The sequence below is a fragment of the Lonchura striata genome, chromosome 6 (assembly GCF_050655825.1).
Source record: "Lonchura striata isolate lonStrDom1 chromosome 6, ASM5065582v1, whole genome shotgun sequence".
In the NCBI taxonomy this organism is placed as follows: domain Eukaryota; kingdom Metazoa; phylum Chordata; class Aves; order Passeriformes; family Estrildidae; genus Lonchura; species Lonchura striata.
This window is the reverse complement of record NC_140708.1, coordinates 29,459,144-29,479,967: the sequence shown is the minus strand read 5'-3', so window position 1 is coordinate 29,479,967 and position 20,824 is coordinate 29,459,144. Positions and strand designations below refer to the sequence as shown.

The following is a 20,824-nucleotide window of genomic DNA, read 5'->3' as shown; positions in this document are numbered from 1 at the left end:
ATTTCACAGGAGGAACTCAAAATAGTTAATCTCATTTATGCTTTACTGTTGGATGAAGAGTTGGACACCAGAGAAGCTGGACTTCATAAATTCCTTATGAAAAAGAAGAAAGAAAAAGTAAGTTATCATTTGGAATGCTGTTGTTAGGAGTAATGTAATGTTTACAGTACATTTTCATGTGAAGTCTGCACTTTCCAAGCCAAAATCTTGCCATAAAGGACTTTTTAACAATTTACAGGGTCTTTTTTTTTTCAATTTCTACAGGTGACATACATTATAAATACCTCTGGTTTTCTTGATAGGTACTCAGCTCAGTTCATCTGGAGCTTTGGTAAAACTTCATACATTCAGAATGGCATGCTGCTATTTCTTTGCTACATATAATATTCTTTTGTACCTGGCATCAAGCTGAAAGTACAGTAGCAGATTTAGGTTTCAATGCAAGTCTCTTACTGTGGTAGTCTGCAGGTTGGTTCTGGCTTTTGGGACAATATTATCCCATTTTCCCACTTTGTCTACATGGAGCTGTTCATGAGCCCATAGATAATATATATACTGCTGCTTCCACATGTCAGATCTCCTGCTCAGCCTGTGCATGTTTGGAGCTGCCAGGGAGAAATTCCAAACAGGCATCTACCCCCCACCACTGAATTGGCTGGACTACTTTTAAAGCTATCTGAGGCCAAGTGTATACCAGCTTACAATTTTCATATTTTTCTTTTTTCTTCATTTTCCAAACGGTCCCATTGGTACAACTTTTGGTCCATGGAAACCATAAAATACAACCCCAGCAGAGTATTAGCATTTAACAACCTCTATAAAACATGACTTTATTATCCTGACACATAGCAGAACTCTGCCATGACAATGGGGAAATTGCATTCTAAAGTTAAGAACTCTCCACTGAACAACATCTGAGATTTTTGACTCTGCTTACCTGAGATGACATAAAAAGTAAAAAGAAATCTCTATAGGAAAAAAAGTATCAACATATGGTACATTCAATGTTTCAAAAGGCTTGTAAGCATTTCTTACACAAATTTGTTACATTCTTAAGCAGCAGGTTTGTTTCATTTCACAGCTCTTCATCTTCTAGCCGTACCTACAAGTGACCCCTGAAGAAGGCACTACTACATGGTTACTTAAAATAGCTCACATGGTTGTCTCTAAAAGTAAGAAGGTGTGAGCTTCATCATTGTATGTGAATAGCCATTCACTGCTTCTGCTGGATTTTTCATTCCTGAAATCTCTTGGTTTTACTCTAGGTCAAGGGTGTAAGAAAAATCCTGACTACAAAATATGGTGTTGAGGCTTACAGAGGCCCCTATACAGATGCATTACAAGAAGAGAAGGTGAGACTTTTAAAAACACTAGGAGTTACAGAAGTTAAAAACGAATGTTGTATCTTCATAATGAGAAGAATGTACTGCTCTGTAAGCAAGAGTTCTGGCCAACTCACTGATCGATGCAATTAGGCAGTAAAGGACAGTGTGTGCATAGAAGAATTTATGAAATAGTGCAGATTCCTGTGATGATTTGGAGCACTTGTGACGTTCCCCCCCTGCACAGCCCCTCAAAATATCCTAGGCTAGCTCAGAGGTAAGCAGGCTGTGAGGGGAGGAATATCAGGAGATGGCAAAGATTTCCAAAAGAGGCTCCTACCTTAATATATGTTGGTTCAGCTCTCTTTATTCTGTGGTGTCCAAGGGGAGAGTGGGGCAAAAGAGGACGAACAGGAAATGTCAGGGGTCTATACAGACTTTGGACAGGGTGGGCTTCCCTGGCTCTCCAGCAACCCCGTTGGGGCAGGAAGGAGGGGTCCAGGATTATCTTGATCAGAGTCACAGGGTCCTGGGGAAGGGGAAATAGAGTGCCCATGAGCTCACTGTAACACACTTGGATAAGAGTTGTATCCTCTATTTCTAAGATATAGGCAGGTTGATGCTTTTTTAAAAAATGATATTGTGATAACAATAAAGCTTTCTTCCCCACCCCCAGAGCCTGGAACATGGTTTTATGAAGCAGTTTGCTCATATACCTGGCAATCTCTTTGAGGAGCTTTTACAACTTTACAAACGTCGACCAGAGTAAGATCCCTCCAATTCCATTGTTTAAATACTAATAGTTCTTGTGAGTCAAGAATGAGAATACTATTTATTCTAATAGTCTAAATCATATTGCCTGTTTTTTATTGGATAGTTAACAACAACTAATTTCCCATCACACTAACAATTGCTATTTTTAATATACATTTCCTTATTCACTCCGCAAAATCTATTTTAAATGCAATCTAAACAATCATCAGGTTCCAAGACAATATTCTGATTTTGTACAGTCCTATCTATTTGCTTTTTGCAAGAGATTGAGAGTATGAAATGTTCTTGGTTTTTTGTGACCTTCTTTTATGCAAGATAAAATACAAAGTACATCCTATCTATGCTGTGTGTGTGCTCTAGGACCTCAAGGACAGAAACTCTCCTTGACACAGCTAACCCCTATGTGAAGGGATCACCTGAGGATTACCAAGATGCACTTTCCCATTTAATGAAAGCCATGGATGAACTGGATAGTCCTGAGCACATGCCTAGTGGCTTAGACCAGTCTCTGTGGAAACATTTTTGTCTAGCTAGACGAAATAAAATGGAGATTGAGGAGCTGGTATGTAAAATTCTTTATTTGCCCATATACTTCTTGATATTTTTGAGTTTTAAACTTTAGTGAAGTTCTCATGTAGGGTCAAGCTAGTGGTGAAATAACAATGCAGGCTATAGATACTCCATTGGCCTTTGAAAGTTTGTTCTGTCTACATTCAATTCAGAATAAGAGGTGAACCTGTTTTCTAGTTCTAGATGTAGCTCTTCAGAGGAAAAATTAACATATTAATATGGATGGATTTGATCAGAATGATAGTGACCTTGGTATGATTAGATATTATTTTTATCTTTTCATTTAAAAAAATATATCATTTTCCTTTTCCCTGTTCATACCAAAAAAATCTATAAGGTATTTGATTCCCATTATCTATTGAAGTCATCCTCTCCCATAAGCATTCTACACTTGCACCAATGCATTCCAATATTTTTCTAGACTATAAAGAGCAGTTCTTAACAAAAGGTGGTTCTGGAGATGTATTTGTTCATTATAAAAAGCATGAATGAATAAATCTGAATTATCCAGAGACAGATATACATGAAATTTGACCAAAAGAGAAGCAATATTATTTCCCTTCACATGAATAAACTATTCATATATAAATAAATAATTTCCTGAGCAGAGTATAAGGATTGTAACCTTTATGTCTGATATGCTGTACTGAGATTCTCAAAATACTGGGCTGCATACTTTGCTTCTCTGTCCTTGAAGAAGCTTGCCCTGACATACTGACAAAGTTGAAAGAGTTGGGAATGTCACAATGTTGCTTGCCTAGGTGAAATGGAAGGCCCTAGCACTGGCAGAGATGCAGGCCTGTCTCCAGAGAAGAACAGATGAAAATGACAAGATGAAGTCAGAATTAGAGAGCATTTTCCAAGAACTCATTTGGTAATTTTGTGTCTTTTCCTATGTTCAGCTGACCTTTAATACTCCAGTAACACAGAACCAAAAATTACAAACAAAATTATACACCTCTGTTCTCCTGCACTCTTTTATCTAGGTTTCGTTACTGCTTGGACCTGCAATATTTCATTTTTTTCATCTACATAACATAATTTTCACTTTGATTATCATTCTAGAATAAATTCCAAAGTAAATATTCAGGAAAATGGGTCCTGGCTGGAAGTCTCTTCTGTTTTCTTTCCAATTGATATTAAGATTTCATTTCATTAATAACATTTTCCCCAGAACATTGCTAGTGTATGTTAAACTGAATCCAGTGCTTGAAAACTTTTTTTTTTTGTGTATATATATATATATATATATATATATAATATGTATACCCCATAAGTTTCAGATTTTGTAGTCACTTTAGCAGCAAACAGAAGACAGAGTCTGTCAAAGATTAAGGCCTACATGATTATACCACCTACCAATAATAAATATAAACATTGAGAATCATGGGAGGATTTTTATAATCCTGTTGAAATCACTAAATGCTGGTTTTGTTTTCTGCAATCTTAGGCTGAAGGAGGAGAAGATGAAGCTTCAGCAGAATTTGACTGTCCAGTTTTTGCTGAAACAAGGACAGGTGGAATTGGGAAGTACTCAGATCCCAGAGTACAGTGATGCTATTCTCATTGATAGGAGGGTTGTTGAAGAACTGAATTGTGCTCTTGCGGTAATTTACATTATTTGGAAGAAATTTAAGCTTTCTAAACAAATGTATTTTCCTTCAGGGGCTCAGCTTTTTCTCCAGTCTGACATCTAGTTTCAATTCATTACAACACACCAGCAGGCTCAATTGTAATCTGGAAGCTATTAAGCATTCTCTAATGTCTCTTCTCATGATGTAGAGATTGCAGTGCAGACTGCTTTCTTGATGTTTGATCAATACAATTCAGATCAATGAAATGGTGACAGTCTTTAGGCACACCATCACTTACACATACATTGTAACTAGAAAATGCTAATATCATGGGCCCCAGTCCAAAAATTCCCTGGGGGGGAGGGGGGAGTAAACTTACAGTTATGTTAAGAAGCATTCAAATAGTAGCTTACATTAATTTTAAAATTAATATTTTTATGTAAGGTGAATTTGGTGATGATACTTAAAACAGTTTTTCATACCCTCATGAAATGGTTTTTTTTAAGGCATTCTAGCTATACAAAAATTGTCTTTTACAGCTACTGCACAAAGCCTTCAGTAACATATGCAAAATACCTTAAACAGAGCAAGCTTGTATTTTTTTAGACCTAAAATGCCTTTCCATTCTTATAAAAGATATAGATAGATAGATAGATAGATAGATAGATAGATAGATAGATAGATAGATAGATAGATAGAGGAAGAGCTAATTTTCTTCATCTATTTCTATGATCTAAGGCTGTGACACAGAGCATAAAAGAGAATTAACTTCCTTAAAAGATAACCATCTGGAGCAAAGTCTGGAAAGAAGCATGCAGTATGGCATGTTTAATTGACTAAAATTATGACTTTGGAAACTTGCCCATCTTGTTGCAAACAATTATTCCATAATCTGTAAAGTGTGTTAATTAAGATTTATCTATTTTTTTTAGGCTCAAGGAGAAAAAAAAATTACTGCCATGGTAGAATTTAAAGACTTCTCTAAAGGGATAATACAGCTGGAATGGGAACACAAGAAAATGAAGATGCAGATACAAGATCTGAAGGAGAAGGCTCGAGATATTGTAATCCTACCTATTTCAAAAGATTGCCAGCTAGTGAGTTGCTTTTTCTGAGTTATATTTTAACTGCAGAAAATTATGCTGCCTATACCTGTAAGAAAGATAGTTTATATTTATGCCTCATAAATCTCTTATTACCAGAGAATCGTGATTCCTAAGAGGCTAACAATTCATCTTTGAAAGGGAAGTCTTACTCATGAGATTGAGGAGTGATGAAATTCTTTGGCATGTTACTGTGTAAATTAAGGCAAAGTTAGTCCTAACTCTTAGTATTTCAAAATTGGCATTGAATAAGGAATCAGAACTTCGCAGCCACAAGGAACAAATCTCTTAAATCGAGCAGTCCTTTTCAAGAGGAAGGTCTGAGGTGCCCCCATCTGGTGTCGCACTGACATTTTTTAGCTGTGCTCCACTCGGAGACTGAGCGTTCCCTTCGCTGCCGTTCGCTGGCCCAGCAGCAGAGCAGGGAATCGTTTGCCGTGCCCGGCAGGCAGGAGGGGGCAGCCGGCCAGCAGGTCAGCACCTACACAGCTTTGAGCAACCCAGCTGGCAGGCCAGGAAAAAGAGGGAAAGGCTGTGTGACACAGCCAAGCGTACCACTGGGAGAAGAAAGGAGGAAGAAGGAAGGTTGTAGGGAAAGCCTGAGGGAGTGTAGGGAAATTTTATGGTTATATGGTGATGATGTGGGTGGCATAAAGGTTTGGAGTAAGGGATGTTGAAGGACAGGTAGGCTGGAGATACAGCAGTGGGGACAGCTATAAAGCACAGAGGAAAAGGAAAGTGTTGGACAGCAGGTAAGGATATTGCAATTCAATCAAAGGATTAGAAGAAAATTCAAAACATATGTTTTGCTGAATCTTCATTTGTATTTCTGCTCCACAAAATGCTTGTCTGAATCACAGCCACAGAACTTCTATAACTAACACAAATCACCAGAACAGTTTCCAAAGAGGTATTGTGACAGTGTACTGAAAAATTCTTGTGGCAAATTTATCACCAGTGTTGCCATTAGCTCAGTTCATTAAATTGATGAGCAGAACTCTTGCCCTTCAGAGAGAGTTAAACTGCCCAAAGTAATGGCATTTACCAGTTTAATCAGAATTTGAATGCCTGAGGGAATTGACTTAGGCCACTTTTTGATTAGAAATATGTGTTAGTGGGAAAGACAAGGTAACAGATACCCCAACAACAGGAATAGAAAGAAAGATAGCTTAGAAAAATGTGTGTGGGCAAGGACGAGACCATTTGTTATGAAGGCTGTTAATGAAGCAATGAGAGAAAAAGTTTCATCCTGTAAACAAGGAGCTCCTGGGTTTTTCCCATTTCTTCTCTGACTAGAACGGTCCACAGGATTCTGCCTGTCACTTTGGTGGGACAGTACTCTGGAAGGATGAATCTACATCTACAGAAACCTGTCTACTGCCTGTTATAGATCCTTAAAACATTATGGTGTTTACCGTTTTTTATTTGATAAAGAGGTATTTTAGTAGCAGTGTGCTCAAGGAAAAAATCAATAAATTCTCTGATATGTCAGTTACTATGCAGATAGAAAAATAAAAATAGTAAGAATGATTAGGAAGCCATTAGACAGAAAATAATAATTTTTCTCTCTAGCCTAAAGACAGATTGTCTTAGGCCTCCAGCTATGTTAGCTTAGATTACAAGCAAAAGCATAGCTTGGGGTTTTTGACAGCCTCAGCATATTTGTTTGGCCCTTGTTTCCATTATAAATATCTAATAGGTAACATCCTTTTTAACAGCTGCACAGTCTAGCTCACACAGCATCCAAGCATCTCCTTACAAGGTCCATTTATGATCACTAGTAAGCTTTACCACTGCACAATTCCAGTGTTTTGAGTTTCACATTAGTATGATTTTCTTCATAGAAGGGTGGAATTTTTGAGAATGAACAGGCATGAGATAATTTCTTTCTGGTTTTATTTCTTCAGTTCCTAACTGTACAGAACTATGAAACCCATATTGCTCAGCATCTAGCAGGGATGGAGCAGAGCCTTGGTGTCATGGATAAGGTAAATTCAAGGGAAGCACCATATCTGAGACACACACACACATATATATAGATATAAATATAGATATATCATGTTTGTCCATCTGGCTTTCAATAGTTTCCTCAACTTGAGCTGTGCTGTCTACAGCAGCAGTTCTCTAGTGTTTGGAAACAGTCACACATGGATTGCAGAGATGAAGCCTGTCTACTTGCTCTGTTACTGCAATTACTTTTCTATCCTGAGCATCTGAATGCAGATCTGCTAATCATTTCTTACACAGCACTGACTGTAAAAGTCATTCCACCATTTCTAATGAAGCATTCTTTTGGTCTTCACTGTTTAATGTTTCTCTCCAGGAAAACCAGCCTGTTCAAAGTATCCCTTCCCTTTGTATTCAAAATAAGAGACACAACAATCCGATTTGCTGGCTACTTCATGTATTTCATAATTCAAATTATGATGCCCTTTTTTTTTATGTGATTTCACTGGATTTTCTCCAAGTTGTGCTAGTTGGCATCAGCTTCCTCTTCCTCTCCAAGCTTTAGTATTTATCTTGTCCCTTTACAGCCCATCCATCAGCTTCAGCAGCTCCCAGCAGCCAAGAGCATGTCCTTAACTCACTGATTCCATTGACTTCCTTTTTTCCCTTTGCCTTTCAAGTTTTATCTTTAATATATCTCTCTTCCTGACCTATGCCTCTTTATTCCTTGGCTGCTCCTTAAATTAGAACACCATAAACTGAGATACCATGTGTGAAAGACACTCTACAAAGTAAAGCTTACAATGTCCTAGTAGTCAAATCAGCATACATGAGAGTTTATCAAGCTACAACACAGTGCTTAAAATTATAATTTTTATAATGTTTGAACATTTTTTGTATGATCTCATATATGTGCTATATTCATCTCAAAATGGACAGTTGCACAAGAAGAATGTGAAAAAACATCAGAAAAAAGTCAGAGAGCTGAAGAAGTGCATCCATCTAAAAGAGCAAGAGAACTACGAGCTCAGCCTGCAGCTGAAGGAAATGCTTGTCTCTGTGTCAGAAAGGAAGCACATCTTTGAGGCAGCTGGTGAGTCCAGTGAGGCACTGTAAGGCACAAGCAAAGAACATTCAGAGAATAGCTCCAAGGCTGGACAGTGCTGTTCTCCATCAGCTGAGGGGCAAGGAATGCCTGCCTGTCATGTATTTGCACAGTGAGCAGAGTCCTTCCTGCCAAAACCTAACACGGTTACTGAAGAGTTACCTGGAGACTCTTGTGGCTTTGTAACCAAAGCTAGCTGAATTCCTGGAACTGCTCAAGTCAGATTATTACTGTCATTAATAACTTCATTAGGCAACATGCTTTCATTTTTTTCTGAGAGCTGTTCAATGGGCTTCTTTCCACCCTTCCAAGAGAACAGAGGAAGTAATGTGGAGCTAAGAATAGTATTCACTATTAGGAAAACTTACAGAGATCTTTCCACTAGTGGAAAACAGTTACAGATTTGCAACACAGTGGGTACCTTCTAGAAGCTAAAGAAAGCATGCCCAGTGCCTTTTTGAAATATTTTGCTTTATCCAGTACTATAAAGGCTCTTAAGCCCAGCTTTTTTAAAATGCTTGCCTATTTTATACAGAAATTGGAATGACCCCAGGACAGGTCCCATATAGACTACACAATCCCCTGTGAGCACAGGCTAACACTAATACTTTGTTTTCTGCAGACACACGGGATATTTCTGAAAAGATCACAAGGCAGCGTTACCAAGAGATACTGAAGCAGAAACACCTACGGAACCTTATAAGGGAACAGGAAAAACAGCTTGCAATTCTTCAGTCAGAAATTGAAAGTTGTAATCCAAGAACACTCCATATTATTTAAAAATCAGAGATGAATAACAGATGAATAACACCTTGGTCTTATATAAGGGAAAAGAGTTTTGACAGCTGATTCTTCTCCCTGAACTTTTCTTTCCACAAATTATTTCTTCTGTAATTCATTTAAATAACTTGCATTTGAAAGATACATGGTTGTCTGATTTGTATTTTTTCACCTGGTCTTAACCCCATTATATTTCAGTTGATGAGATTTATTTCTACTGGTTTTATTATATAAACTGTATAGCTCATTACAGAAAACAAAGGATACAAGAAACTGTAGACTGATAGAAGAACAAGTATATTTGTATGTCCATTATTTGCAATATGAAATTTAGAACCTTGTAAAGAAACCTATGAATTGGCATCATGTCTATGGATTTGACATAGTAATTTACCCTTGTGATGGCACAGGTGTAGGTTCCTGAGCAGATGCAGGGATGCTTGTCCTGACCATGTGTGCGACCTGGCCCCATCCCAAAGGCAGCTGTGCCTTATTGTGGTACAATCACCCACCGCCAGCAGGAGCTGTGGCTGCTGCCGTGGGCAGAATCACAGGAAAACCAGGTTTGGAAGCATCTGGCCTCCTGAAATAGATGCTGGCATCTCCCACCCCTTTAGACTGAGATGCAGTGTATTTTCCTGCCAGCTCCTTCAACAACAGCTAAGAAAAATAAAGAACCTGTGAAAACCTGTGACTGGGCTAGAGCCCAATCTACCTTCTCAGGCGTTCTCCCTGCTTTTTATTTCCCTGCTCTGTGGTGTGTGTCAATCCTTCTTTCATAAATTCACATGATATCTAAACCCATTTCATTGTGAGAGCAACAATAGCTTTGATACCATAGCTTAAAATTCTACATTTGTAAGAAAAAACTATGTCAGTTGTGATCCTATACATCCCTTTTTTTTTTCTTCCATCTCTAATTGGGATTTGTAAGGATTCTAATTACATCCCACTTACTACAAGAGCGTTTGCCTTTCTGCTGAACCTGCCCTAGAAGCAGCATCATTCCAACCTCAGGGAAGATAACTGGCCCCTGCACCAGGCACCATCATCTTTTTGCACTTGCCTAAAATGGCAGAGAAATAGTGCTTTAATATTCAAAATGTGATTTGCAATAAAGACTTTTCTCAATAAAGAATTAATTCTCTCTGGACAGCAAGAGTCAGTATTCTTGTAGGTACAGACTGAAGTCTAATGAGCCTTAACCAATGGCTAAAATGTTCTGTATGATCTTTGATTTTCTTCCTTTTCAGCTGTCTAAGAAATTACTCCCTTATTAAGGAAACAGGCTATAGCAACTACAAACAAAAGAGGTATGGTATAACCAATAAGAAAACAAGATTCCTAGCAGGGAGAGTTGTATAGTCATTAAGATTTATGTATTGTTACACTTGAGAAGCAGTGATTTTAGGGAAAATAAAAAACAAAAGGTACCGTGATGGAGAAAGTAAGCAATTTCAAGTTAAATAAAAAAAACCTTCAAAAAGGGCATTTGTTGAAGAATAAATGAAATTGTAAAGATTTATTCAGCTTTATGATGCTGTGTTTGAAGCAATCCCAATAAACAAGGCCTTGTTTTTCTTATTTATTTGAAGAGAAAACACCTTGGCTCTCAGATGTAGTAGAATAGGAAGCTGGTTTCAATTTTCTTGCCTTCCTTCCTATTACCTCAGGCTGTGGCAGAATGCTTATGAGACAGCAGCTCTGAAGAGACTGTCTAGACCAGAACCTGAAAGCAGCTACATTATGACACATTTCCCTCAGCAGGAGTTAAAGCCAGTGAGAGCATCTTATCTCAGGTCTGGAATATGACCATCATGAAAATTAGTTATCTTCACTTAACTCACAAAATGCTGCTTTAGCCTTCACTGGCTGACTGGCACCAGGAAGACATTTGTAAAATGGGTGTATCTACCAACAAACAACTCTTCCCCATCTGAACGTGAAAAGAATTGACAATTTGAGTTATTTCAATACAAGTAACCATGCAGAGACTAATTATAAAAATGGACTGCTTTCTACCTGTTAAACTATGACTTAATTTTATTTTAATTAAATAAAAATTCACTGACCAAGTCATTAAGCCAGATTCTCCAAAACATCACCAGTTTGATTTTTTCCATTAAGTAATGCCTTTTACAGTGCCTACTGTATGTATGCACACAGCTTTACAAGTCCCTCTGGAGAAAACCTCCTAACCCCAAGGCATAAAGTCCATTGTCTGACCAACACTTCTGACACAATCAGAATTTATTCAGTCTTTTCTGCTTTTTTGTTTGTGCAAAGAAAGCTCTGCAGCTGTAGATTATGCATCTACAAAATCTTCTTCTGTTCTGCTGTAGTGCAGTAACTGGTCTTCTAACCCAAAAGTGTCGATGAGCTGAGTGAGACTCACTTTCTTGCCATCTGCAGAAAAGGCTGACTGCAGCTCATACAGCATCAGCTGGGTGCTGCTTCTCCACTTCGCTATCAAAGCCTGCAGCTCAGACAGGTTGTTCTGAAATTGGGACAAACAAAAAAAAGTCATCTGCTGACCTAAGGGGGTTTTGATACCCTGCAGATATTCTTATAAAATACCTTAAACTGAGACAATACACAACCACCACACAAAAAAAGCAGTGAGTAACGCCTCACCTTGGATCGATACATCTTCACCAGTCTGAGTCTACGAAGCAGCTCTTCCTTCTCTTGCACTTGTTTCTCCAGCTTTACTTTCTCTTCAAGGGACTGTTGCTGACCAAGATCAACCTGCAGCACATCCGAATTCTCTGCTGATCCACAGGGATCACTCTCCTGTGAGGGACTTTTGAAACATGTATGTCCAGTGCCATTTCCTTCCAAGTTTTCAGAACTATCTTGTAAGCTGGAACAGTCTGTACTGGCCTCTGGCAAGCACCCTGTGTCAGCACCAGCAATGTCTTTAGTGTCTTTTTCTTCACTGTCTATTTTGAGCCGCTTTGCCACTGTAAAATTGGCATTAAATGAACGTCTTGTTTTCCTTAATCGTTCCCTCAGAGCTGCACTCATTTGCTGAAAAAATAATAAATAAACCCAGAAAAGCCAGGTGGTCAGAATATTCTTAAATTTTTATCAAATCTCAAATAACTGTTTACCAATCATTATTATTTACATAGAATATGTAATATATTTAACGATCATTGTAAAGCCAGACTTCCTAATTGTCTGTATAGCCTTCAAAAACTTGAACAAATTTAACATCTTCCTTTCACTTGTATTTGCACACACAGCTGCAAGATACGGAAAGGTGTAGCTCCACATTTTCTTGGACAAAATCTTGTATTCTGTTGAGGCAAACTTACTCATCTAGTGTTTGTGTAAAAGAAATACAGCATATTTCAACTTGGATAATTTTATTCTACCAATTTCCCCTCTAGTTTAATGGAGGTAAGGGTTACTTTCCTGCTGTTCCATCCCATTCATCTGCATTAGAACTAGTACTAAACATCTGTATTCTAGAACATATTAGAAATACCTGTATAATTTTGACCTGTTCATGCTTTGAGATACTTTACAAGCATCTAAAAACATTTTTTTTTCTTCAAAATAACTTTTTTTTTATATAATCTGTGTCTAACATTTTTATTTATAGAAATGCACTAAAATACAAGAGGGGGGGATTAGTTACAGAATACTCTCAAACCAAGCCTGCAGTATCACCATTTCACATCCCAGGATAAGACCAAAGCAGAGCTCAGCACTATGGATAATACACAAACTGAAAGCATTGTACTTTGTTCCACTGCAGGCAGAAGTCACAGAAAGTCATCCTGCATGCACAGCAACCCAGAAAACCAGGATTTGAGAAAACCGATGACAGATCCACCACACACCCTATATAGTATTTAAATTTCTTAACAGGCCATCACTTGCTCCATCACTTTGTACACACAGCAAGCATCTGCATTTTCAGAGCAAAGTACACCAGGCACATTATTACCTGCACAGCCTTGTAGCTAGAGGTATAAGGTGCCTGTCTCTAGCCTTCCAGCAAGCAGCATCTCAGTGACTTCTGACTCCTCGATGATTTCACCAGCATTTTGTTACTATGAACAATCACATTATTGGAAAAGTAGGAAGTTTTCATACCTGTTTCCCTGAACTAGTGCCCTGTGCAGGTGCTGGCCCAGAATCCTTTGGAGTATTGCACAAAGATGGCAATTTATCCAGCACTGACTCTTCCATCTCGAGATAAATAGCTGTCTCTGTTAAATGACAGAATGAATTATGGTGTCATTGTCACCTGTTATAATGAGCCATGTGGCTGCAGAAATTAGTAAAAAGCTCTAATATGAAATTTTAAGGCTTCTTTTCTAATTGGCATGTTCAAAAAGGACATCTGCTAAGTTACACAACTGTTTCATGTGCTAAGTAGCATCTTGCTTTGTGAACAGCTTTTCTTTGAGAGGATCCATGACACAACTAACTGCCATGAAGTCTTTTACAATCCATTGTATATATTATTCTTCCCCCTGCTCCAAAAGCTCTGTGGAGCCAGGAGGATTTTTGTTGTCCACAAATATAAACAATCTTTTCTATAGAACAATATAATTGGGTATCCAGTCTCATGTGATCCTTCTGGGGATCCTGCTTTAAAAAGTAATTACTCACACAGGTGGAAGTTTTGATTAACAGGAAAAATCCCAAGCTCACTCAGAAAGGTGCCTTAATTAAAATGGTTAAGTCACACCTCCCAGCACGAACCAACTTCAAATCGATTTGGCAATGTTTAATTTCATTTAGCAATTGTGAACCACCTACTAATGACCAGAATGCAGCTGGAAAATCAACAGTTATACCTCCACTCACCTGCAAATTGCAATTACCAGTTTTGAAACAGAAGCCTCTCAAGAATAAAATCCTGCGAATTACAACTAGGCAACACAGGGCTGGCACAAGGGGCTTCCTCCTCACAGATGAAAACTGCTAAAGCTTCAGAATGCCAAAGCCTTAATAGCCCAGCAACCCTGGGCTTGATACCAAAGGATGGAGGGCCTCATTTATCTTAGAAGTCAACATTCCCCCCAGCTGTTCAAAACTGAACATATGGTACTCTATTATAAAAACCCAGACCTTAGTAAGGAGTCTAGTTAATTTGGTATTTTAGCAATCTATCAATTAAACAGGAAACCACAGCATCCATTAAATATAATGGAAGTTTAATACTATTATTTCTTTTTGTAAGGAAGAGCCTAGAAAAAGCAACATTCTTATGCATACTGTATATCACAGATATATAGTAAGAATTTTCCAAGGAGCAAAATAATTTTAAGCCTAAGAGATAACTTTAAAAACCCCAAGAAATCCTATGATTCTCTGCCTTTACTTTCTAATGCAAATTCGCTTTTAAATGACCATAACAAATACTTTCTCCAGTCGTTTGCTAATGCTGTTACTTGGCAGCATATTCACAGATCTCTTGCACGCTTAAAATCCTTTTCCTGTATCTTCGGCTAAGAATCCTTGGCATTCTCAACCAGTAATGCTGTTCACCGCACAAAAAATCGTGTCCAGCAAGTAAAGAAAATCTGAATTAGAAGGGGAAAAAACAATTTTACTTTTCAGTACTTACTTGACTTTTGCACTTTGGGTACGTCTGTAACTACGTCCTTTGTTTTCCTGCTTATAGCTACGTTATATAAAGGCACGTACTCTTTTTACTGTCTCAATAACAAAAGGCTCAATACTTTTAAACACTCTATTAACACAATACTATTAACACTCAAACTTTTGCCTTGCTACTTTTCCCCCCGCAGAGAAGCAGGACGAAGACCGTGCAGCCCATAAGCAGGGCCACAGACCCGTGGAGCTGGTTCTGAGGCGCGGCACCCCAAAATCGCCGCCACAGCAGCGGCCCTCGGGGCTGAGGAGCGCAGGGAGGCCCCTCGGGGAGCACAGAGCCCTCAGGACCGGGGCGGAGAGGAAGGACGGGACGGGGCGGAGCGGCGCTTCTGCCCGCTGTGCCCGCTCAGCTCCCGCGCCGGGCAGGGGCGGCCGCGCCTGCGCGCCCCGCGTGCCCGGGCGGCGCCAGCGCTCGCGCCTGCGCGCCGCGGGAGGCGCGTGGGGCTGAGGGGCGGGCGCGGAGCCTGAGGGAGGTCCCGCTCCCGCTCCCGGGAAACGCGAGGCGTCTCCGAGGACCTCGTAGACTTTCCTGTTGCATCTAGGCATGCCAGGCGGTGCTGTGTCCCTTAGGCTAGCGTGGGCCGGCCACGCCATGGCTGGGGTCTGGATCAAGGCCTGGTGTCACCTCACAGAATCAGGCTGGAAAGTTCTTTAAGATCGTCGAATCCAGCCTATGACCCGGCGCCATTATGTCAGCTAGACCCTGGCATCAAGTGCTGTGTTCAGTCTTATGCATTTCCAGGGGTGGTGACTTCAGGATCTACGTGTGCAGTCTGATCCAATTCTAATCACAATTCCTATGCGGAAATTTTTCGTAGTGACCAACCTAAACCTTCCCTGGCCTAGCTGCCAGGGATAAGAAACGATAAGAAATGTCCCTGCAAGTGTCCTGTGCCAGGGAGGGCGGTCTGCCTCAGTGTGCAGTGCTCCCCACTACGGATAGCACAGTTGGCCCTTTGGTCACAGCCAAGGGAGCCACAACTCTCCACCTGGAGCTGCAAAAGCCTTTAGCCCAGAAACCATCTCCTCACATAAGGGGAAAAAGTGTAACTGAAGGACTCACTGGGAGACGTGTGACCTGAGCAGCACTGTCATGGTTGTGGGAAAGAAGAGAAAATTAAGACATTTGACTGGAGAAATAGGGAGATTGTGACTGTACAAGGAGCAATCCCTGCTGTGGCTGCACGGTGTAGTTCAGGATTGGAGAGTTCCCTTACACTCAAAGGCACTGCTGAAGAGTGGTTTCCCTGTTGCTGTCAGCTGTACACCTGGCTTCCCCATGTGGATTTACTTCTCTCAAAACTGATTTGTACAAAATGTTTTTCAGCTGTAACTGTCAGAACTGACAGAATGAGCTGAGGAAGCCATAACAACAACAGCTCCCAGCCCTTAGGGATGATGTCCCAGTGGTTCCTCCAGCACTGCCCAGAGCTGAACTGCCCGAGCTGTGCATTGATGCCTCACACAGCTGTGCTGAGAGCAGCACGTGGGGTACAGGCACCCACATGCTCTCGCTGGATCATGCCCTTAGCTTGTGTGTCAGAACTGCATTAATTTCCTGCCTGGTTCCTGCTACAGATAAGGACACTATTTTCTCTTCACCTTGTGTAACTCCCATCTCTATTGAGACCAGAGACAATTTGGAGGTAAGAGATGCGTAAGCACTGAGTGTTGTAGGTGTGATAACGTGTTAGCAGTTGCTGTAGTTTTGACCATGAATTTTCATAGATCCACACACTTCAAAGAGTATTTGACAGGAATGATAGCAACCTTTTACTCTCCTACAGTAAAAGGTATCAAAGCATTCAAAGCCCATCTACAAGTTGTTTTTGGAAATCTGACAACTTGTATAAGTTATACAACTTATATAACTTATACACCTTGTATAAGATTTTATCTGTGGGTGAAATTGATTCAGAAATAATATTTTCATAGCAAATGTGGGAATTTACATTATGTGGTGTTGTACTATGTTTTGTAACCATCTACCAAAAAAACCCTGCTGAACAATACCCCAAGTGTTGAGGCAGTTTGAAAGCATTTTTTAAATCTGCCCCTTTTTTGGGTTTTGAGGTTTGTTTTTTTTTTAAATCTTCAGCTAATTTAATGTTGCAGATATTTTAATTTTTAAATATGTTAAAAATGGACTCCTGAGTGCAACAGCAAAAGTGCTACAAATTTATCAAGAGGGTTGGATGCTCTGGAGCTTTGTGATGGCATGTCTCCAAGACCACAGGGTATTTCCTTCAATCTCAAGGATGGTCCCTACTTTAAATTACTCATGCTCTGTTGTACAGACATGCTAACAGATGAGTTGCACAAGAACAACAGAAAGCTTGAGATTTTAGATCATTTGCCAGGTGAGATTCCAGTAAGATTTTACATGAACATAACACATGAAAAAGTCATCCTGTGCATTATCATTGTACTTAATTAGAGCAACGCCAGTATGCCCCACCCCAAGTGAGATTACAGATTGTTTGGGACTGGGAATTTGGAACGATGGTGCCATGTGTTGGGTGTGTGAGTTTAGTGTGCTGCATCTAGAGTAGAGGAAAGGAAATATTGTCATGTACTCACTGATGGGCAATGACTCTAGAAAAAGATCTTGTTCAGGTTAGTGTTGTTTAGCTGTGTTTACTCCATTTTCCTATGAATTTACCTGGTGTTTACACAGTACTGCAAAAACATGACTCGCCCAGCACTTGGCTGGAGCTCCTGCAGAGCTGGGAACTAGAGTGCCATCAAGCACTATGCAGTGACTATCCAATATGTTTATTGCAGAAACACAATAGTGATGGATATTATGTTTTCTACAATTGGCAAACCAGAGTCAGACTGAAAACTTCCTCTCAAAAACTGCTCATCTGTTTTCCTTGAGGAAAACAGATTATCCATGTGTCATTGATCCTGGCATGTTTATGGCACACTGCAGAGTGTTTCTCTTGCTGTTAAGTTAAGATTACCAGTATGTGCACACAGTAGCACATTCATTGCAATAGTGTTTATTAAGCACTGCAATGCTGTTGTTTGATTTCTTTGCTTCCTCTTGTGATCAGAAGAGTTTGGGGTAAGCAAAATAATTGAAAAAAAAGTGTAAGAAACTGTGCACTGGGTAATAAAATTATTGATCTCTATTTGCTGAACATACCACTTCCCTTCAAAGATATTAGTTTCCCCGAGGAACCAAAATGTGTTCCTTGATTCTATTTTCTTTGGCATTTCTGCATTGACATTTTAGTTATCAGATTATTTTTTCTTCTAAGTGTACACCAGTTTGGCTACACAGTGAAAGATATTATCCATGTACCCTCTCAATAATCTTGTGGTACCAGAACAGCACTGGAGCACTGGGGCTGACACAGCAGTGTTCTCAGGACAATTACATGTTTTAATTCCTCTGTGGGCATCATCTGTAGTAGCAAAGTCATAATGGAAAGTAATAAAAAAGGATACTGGCTCTGAGTTTAGAAACTCCAGTTTAAGCTTTATGGGTTCTTGTCTTCCAGAGTGTCAGGAGCATCATAAAACTTCCATTTAACAGTTTGCTGGGCACAACAACCAGGCCTTTTCCCCCTAAACATTGCCACTGAGTATCTGGGATGTTAGTTAGCATACTGTTTTAAGGCATATATGTATTACCCCCTTCTCTCATTTTTCTGAAATCTGTTGACCTCGTTTAAAGCCAAGCGATGTATCCTGATGCATGAAGTACACTCTGCAATGTCTGAGTATTCTCTCTTGCCTGGGGCACGAGGGTGGGGTGCTTTTATGTGCCTAAACACTAACTGCTGCAGAAAGTTTAAAAACCCTACCCACTTCTGCATCAGCCTAGGGCTGTGATTTGGCTGTCTGCAATTCACTTCTCTGGAAGGTGTTCTGACTTGCTAATGGCCGTGTAAATACACCAAGGGTAGGACTTTATAAACCAGCTGGAGTAAAACCAGTTTACTACAACAAAACCTGTCCTTGGGAGATGGATTCTGCTCTGATAATGGTGCAAGTGCCCAGTAACTAAAAGTGAAGTCTCTAGAATGACATCAGCATAAACTACACCAAAAGTAATTTTTTTTTGCCTTTGTCTGCTTTATATCTCTGGCTTGCAATTTTTGAGGTAGCTGTCTTGAAAATAAAACCTTCCGGGATTTATTGTAGCTGAGGGGCACTGCAATTTGCCATTACAAAAGATAATGTAAGAGCCAGGTGAGATGAGCAGTGTAGTTCTCACTGCTGCATGTGTGAATAACCAAGGGGGTGAGGCACGGTGCTAATAAAAGGGGTTGGCATACAATTGCCTCTTATTTCTGTGTCTGTGGGATTTTCTCTAACATAACAAGTCAAAGATTACAGTATAAAGTCTTTATGAGACTGTAGCAGATAAAGGAAACATAAACAGACCTTCAATGTTCTTGTCTATGCTGGAGAACTGGTTATTATTTTAAGAAAATTGAAGCCTTTTAAATCTAAGCCCTTGCCCAAACTAGTCCCTGGTACAGCTTTTGTCATCTCTGATGTCCTGAGTATATTTTCCTGTTAAAAGTATTTGAATTGTAGCAGAGCTTGAAGAGTTGTTTCATTTTCTCACATACTTGCTATCAGGTGCTGTGCACATAACTCTTTGGTTGCTCACATTTATCTGTACTGCTGGAATTGGTGAAGCCGAAAAAGTGAGTGTGGATTATTTGCAAGTGCAGACAAGCTGGTTTTAGCAGCTACCTATAGTTTGGAGGCCTTGGCGGGACCCAGTGGATTAAACTGGTGTACCAAACAAGTCATCCAGTGAGCATGTAAGCAGAGATGGAGGCTTCTCCTGTTTCCTGAGCTTATGGGGGTTTCCCTGTTGCTCTGAGTGCAGACATGAGTGACTAGTGTTTATCATCACCTCAGCACTGGTTATTTTTTTGGTTTAGAGCAAATAACCATTCTACTGAGCACACCCTACCAAACTGCAGCATCAGCAGGCAAGGTTTAAAAATACACTTCCTCCCTGGAAATGAATTAGATCATTTACCTGAGGCTAGAGAAAGCCTTATAAAGTAAAATTTTAGAAGTCTTTTCCTAAGGATGAAATATTAAAGTGTTCATGGCAGTTTTCCATCTCTTATACTGCTGAGAATAAAGCCATATCTAGAGGGCTGGGATTTCAGTGTGGCAGTGTTATCAGGCACTGCCACCGCCTTATGTGGCAAATCAGGCTCACAAGTGAGTGAGAGCTGGCTTAAAGCTCTCTCCTGGTTTCTGTACAGTTAATAACTGATGTCACATTTCAAGTGTGCATGATTGTTGTGAGATGGGGGATATGTCTGTGGAATATTTATGCAAACCGATTCACATGTCTAAGGAGATCTGCCTCAGAATTGTGAGGCTGGCAATTCACCAAAATATGAACAGATATGAAACTGTCACTTCTTTATGTAAAGGTTGAGGCAAATTCTTAAAATTCAAAAGATTTAAGATACTCAAAACCAATGGAAACTCAATAAATACTCTTTTAGCACCTCATCTCCCAAAATACTCAGCTAAAGGGAAGACAACATGATTGTCTTCAGTGCCATTTCCTTTAGCAAGTAAAAGGAAATGGGCAGTGAAGCTTCTTTCACTTCTTCATTTTTCTTGAGTGAAATATACTGTTTAAGCTAGTCATGGCTCATTAAAAAATAAATTTTTCAGTGTTTATAACCTGTATTGCTTTTGTTCCAATTATTTCTAAAGCAATTTCAGTGCAAATTTTCTAATAATATTTCTATCTGAAATAACTGTGTTTTGAGTCTTTCTCTGTGCAGAAGTGTACAGAAAGTGTACAGAAATATACAGAAAGCTTTACTGACGAGTGTGTAATATTTTCTTACAACCTCTGTGGTTTCAAGTGATTACTGTTACATTATTTTTACTGTTGTTGTGTTGTCTTCCTCCAGAAGGGCAGCTTAGCCCTTGTGACATTGAGAAAGTTCCTGCTGAACCGAAGGGAAGCAGAACTCTGCTGTCCTGATGGAACTTTAGTGGAAGTGT

General features: G+C 39.6%; 2 protein-coding genes across 7 annotated transcripts in view; one reads left to right on the top strand and one right to left on the bottom strand.

Annotated features, from left to right (window-relative positions):
• CFAP43 (cilia and flagella associated protein 43) overlaps positions 1–10,328 on the top strand; it is a 43,718-nt gene extending 33,390 nt beyond the window's left edge. For all 5 annotated transcript variants that reach the window (XM_031505273.3, XM_085583657.1, XM_085583656.1 and 2 more), the window contains 10 exons: positions 10–117; positions 1,266–1,352; positions 1,999–2,087; positions 2,457–2,658; positions 3,428–3,540; positions 4,117–4,273; positions 5,173–5,337; positions 7,251–7,331; positions 8,230–8,383; positions 9,018–10,328. In XM_031505273.3, coding sequence (XP_031361133.3) covers positions 10–117; positions 1,266–1,352; positions 1,999–2,087; positions 2,457–2,658; positions 3,428–3,540; positions 4,117–4,273; positions 5,173–5,337; positions 7,251–7,331; positions 8,230–8,383; positions 9,018–9,175 — 1,314 coding nt within the window. In that variant the 3' untranslated portion in view covers positions 9,176–10,328. The remainder of the gene's footprint in view (positions 1–9; positions 118–1,265; positions 1,353–1,998; positions 2,088–2,456; positions 2,659–3,427; positions 3,541–4,116; positions 4,274–5,172; positions 5,338–7,250; positions 7,332–8,229; positions 8,384–9,017) is intronic.
• A 1,079-nt stretch (positions 10,329–11,407) lies between these two features.
• On the bottom strand, positions 11,408–15,104 carry SFR1 (SWI5 dependent homologous recombination repair protein 1). Of its 2 annotated transcripts, XM_021536297.4 has the most exons (4): positions 14,766–15,104; positions 13,283–13,398; positions 11,810–12,205; positions 11,408–11,672 (listed from the first exon to the last, which is right to left on the bottom strand). In XM_021536297.4, the coding sequence occupies exons 2-4, from the start codon at positions 13,376–13,378 to the stop codon at positions 11,481–11,483; spliced, it is 684 nt and encodes a 227-aa protein (XP_021391972.3). In that variant the 5' UTR covers positions 13,379–13,398; positions 14,766–15,104; the 3' UTR covers positions 11,408–11,480. The 2 variants fall into 2 exon arrangements, with proteins under 2 accessions (XP_021391972.3, XP_021391973.3); XM_021536298.4 differs by lacking the exon at positions 13,283–13,398.
• Between the last annotated feature and the right edge of the window lie 5,720 nt (positions 15,105–20,824).

Excerpts from the sequence above, each read along its gene's own strand:
- SFR1 (XM_021536297.4), bottom strand. The coding sequence starts at position 13,378 with ATGGAAGAGTCAGTGCTGGATAAATTGCCATCTTTGTGCAATACTCCA. Across the intron at positions 12,206-13,282 it reads GCACTAGTTCAGGGAAACAG|CAAATGAGTGCAGCTCTGAG; the intron begins GTATGAAAACTT and ends TTATTTTTTCAG. Across the intron at positions 11,673-11,809 it reads TGAAGATGTATCGATCCAAG|AACAACCTGTCTGAGCTGCA; the intron begins GTGAGGCGTTAC and ends TCCCAATTTCAG.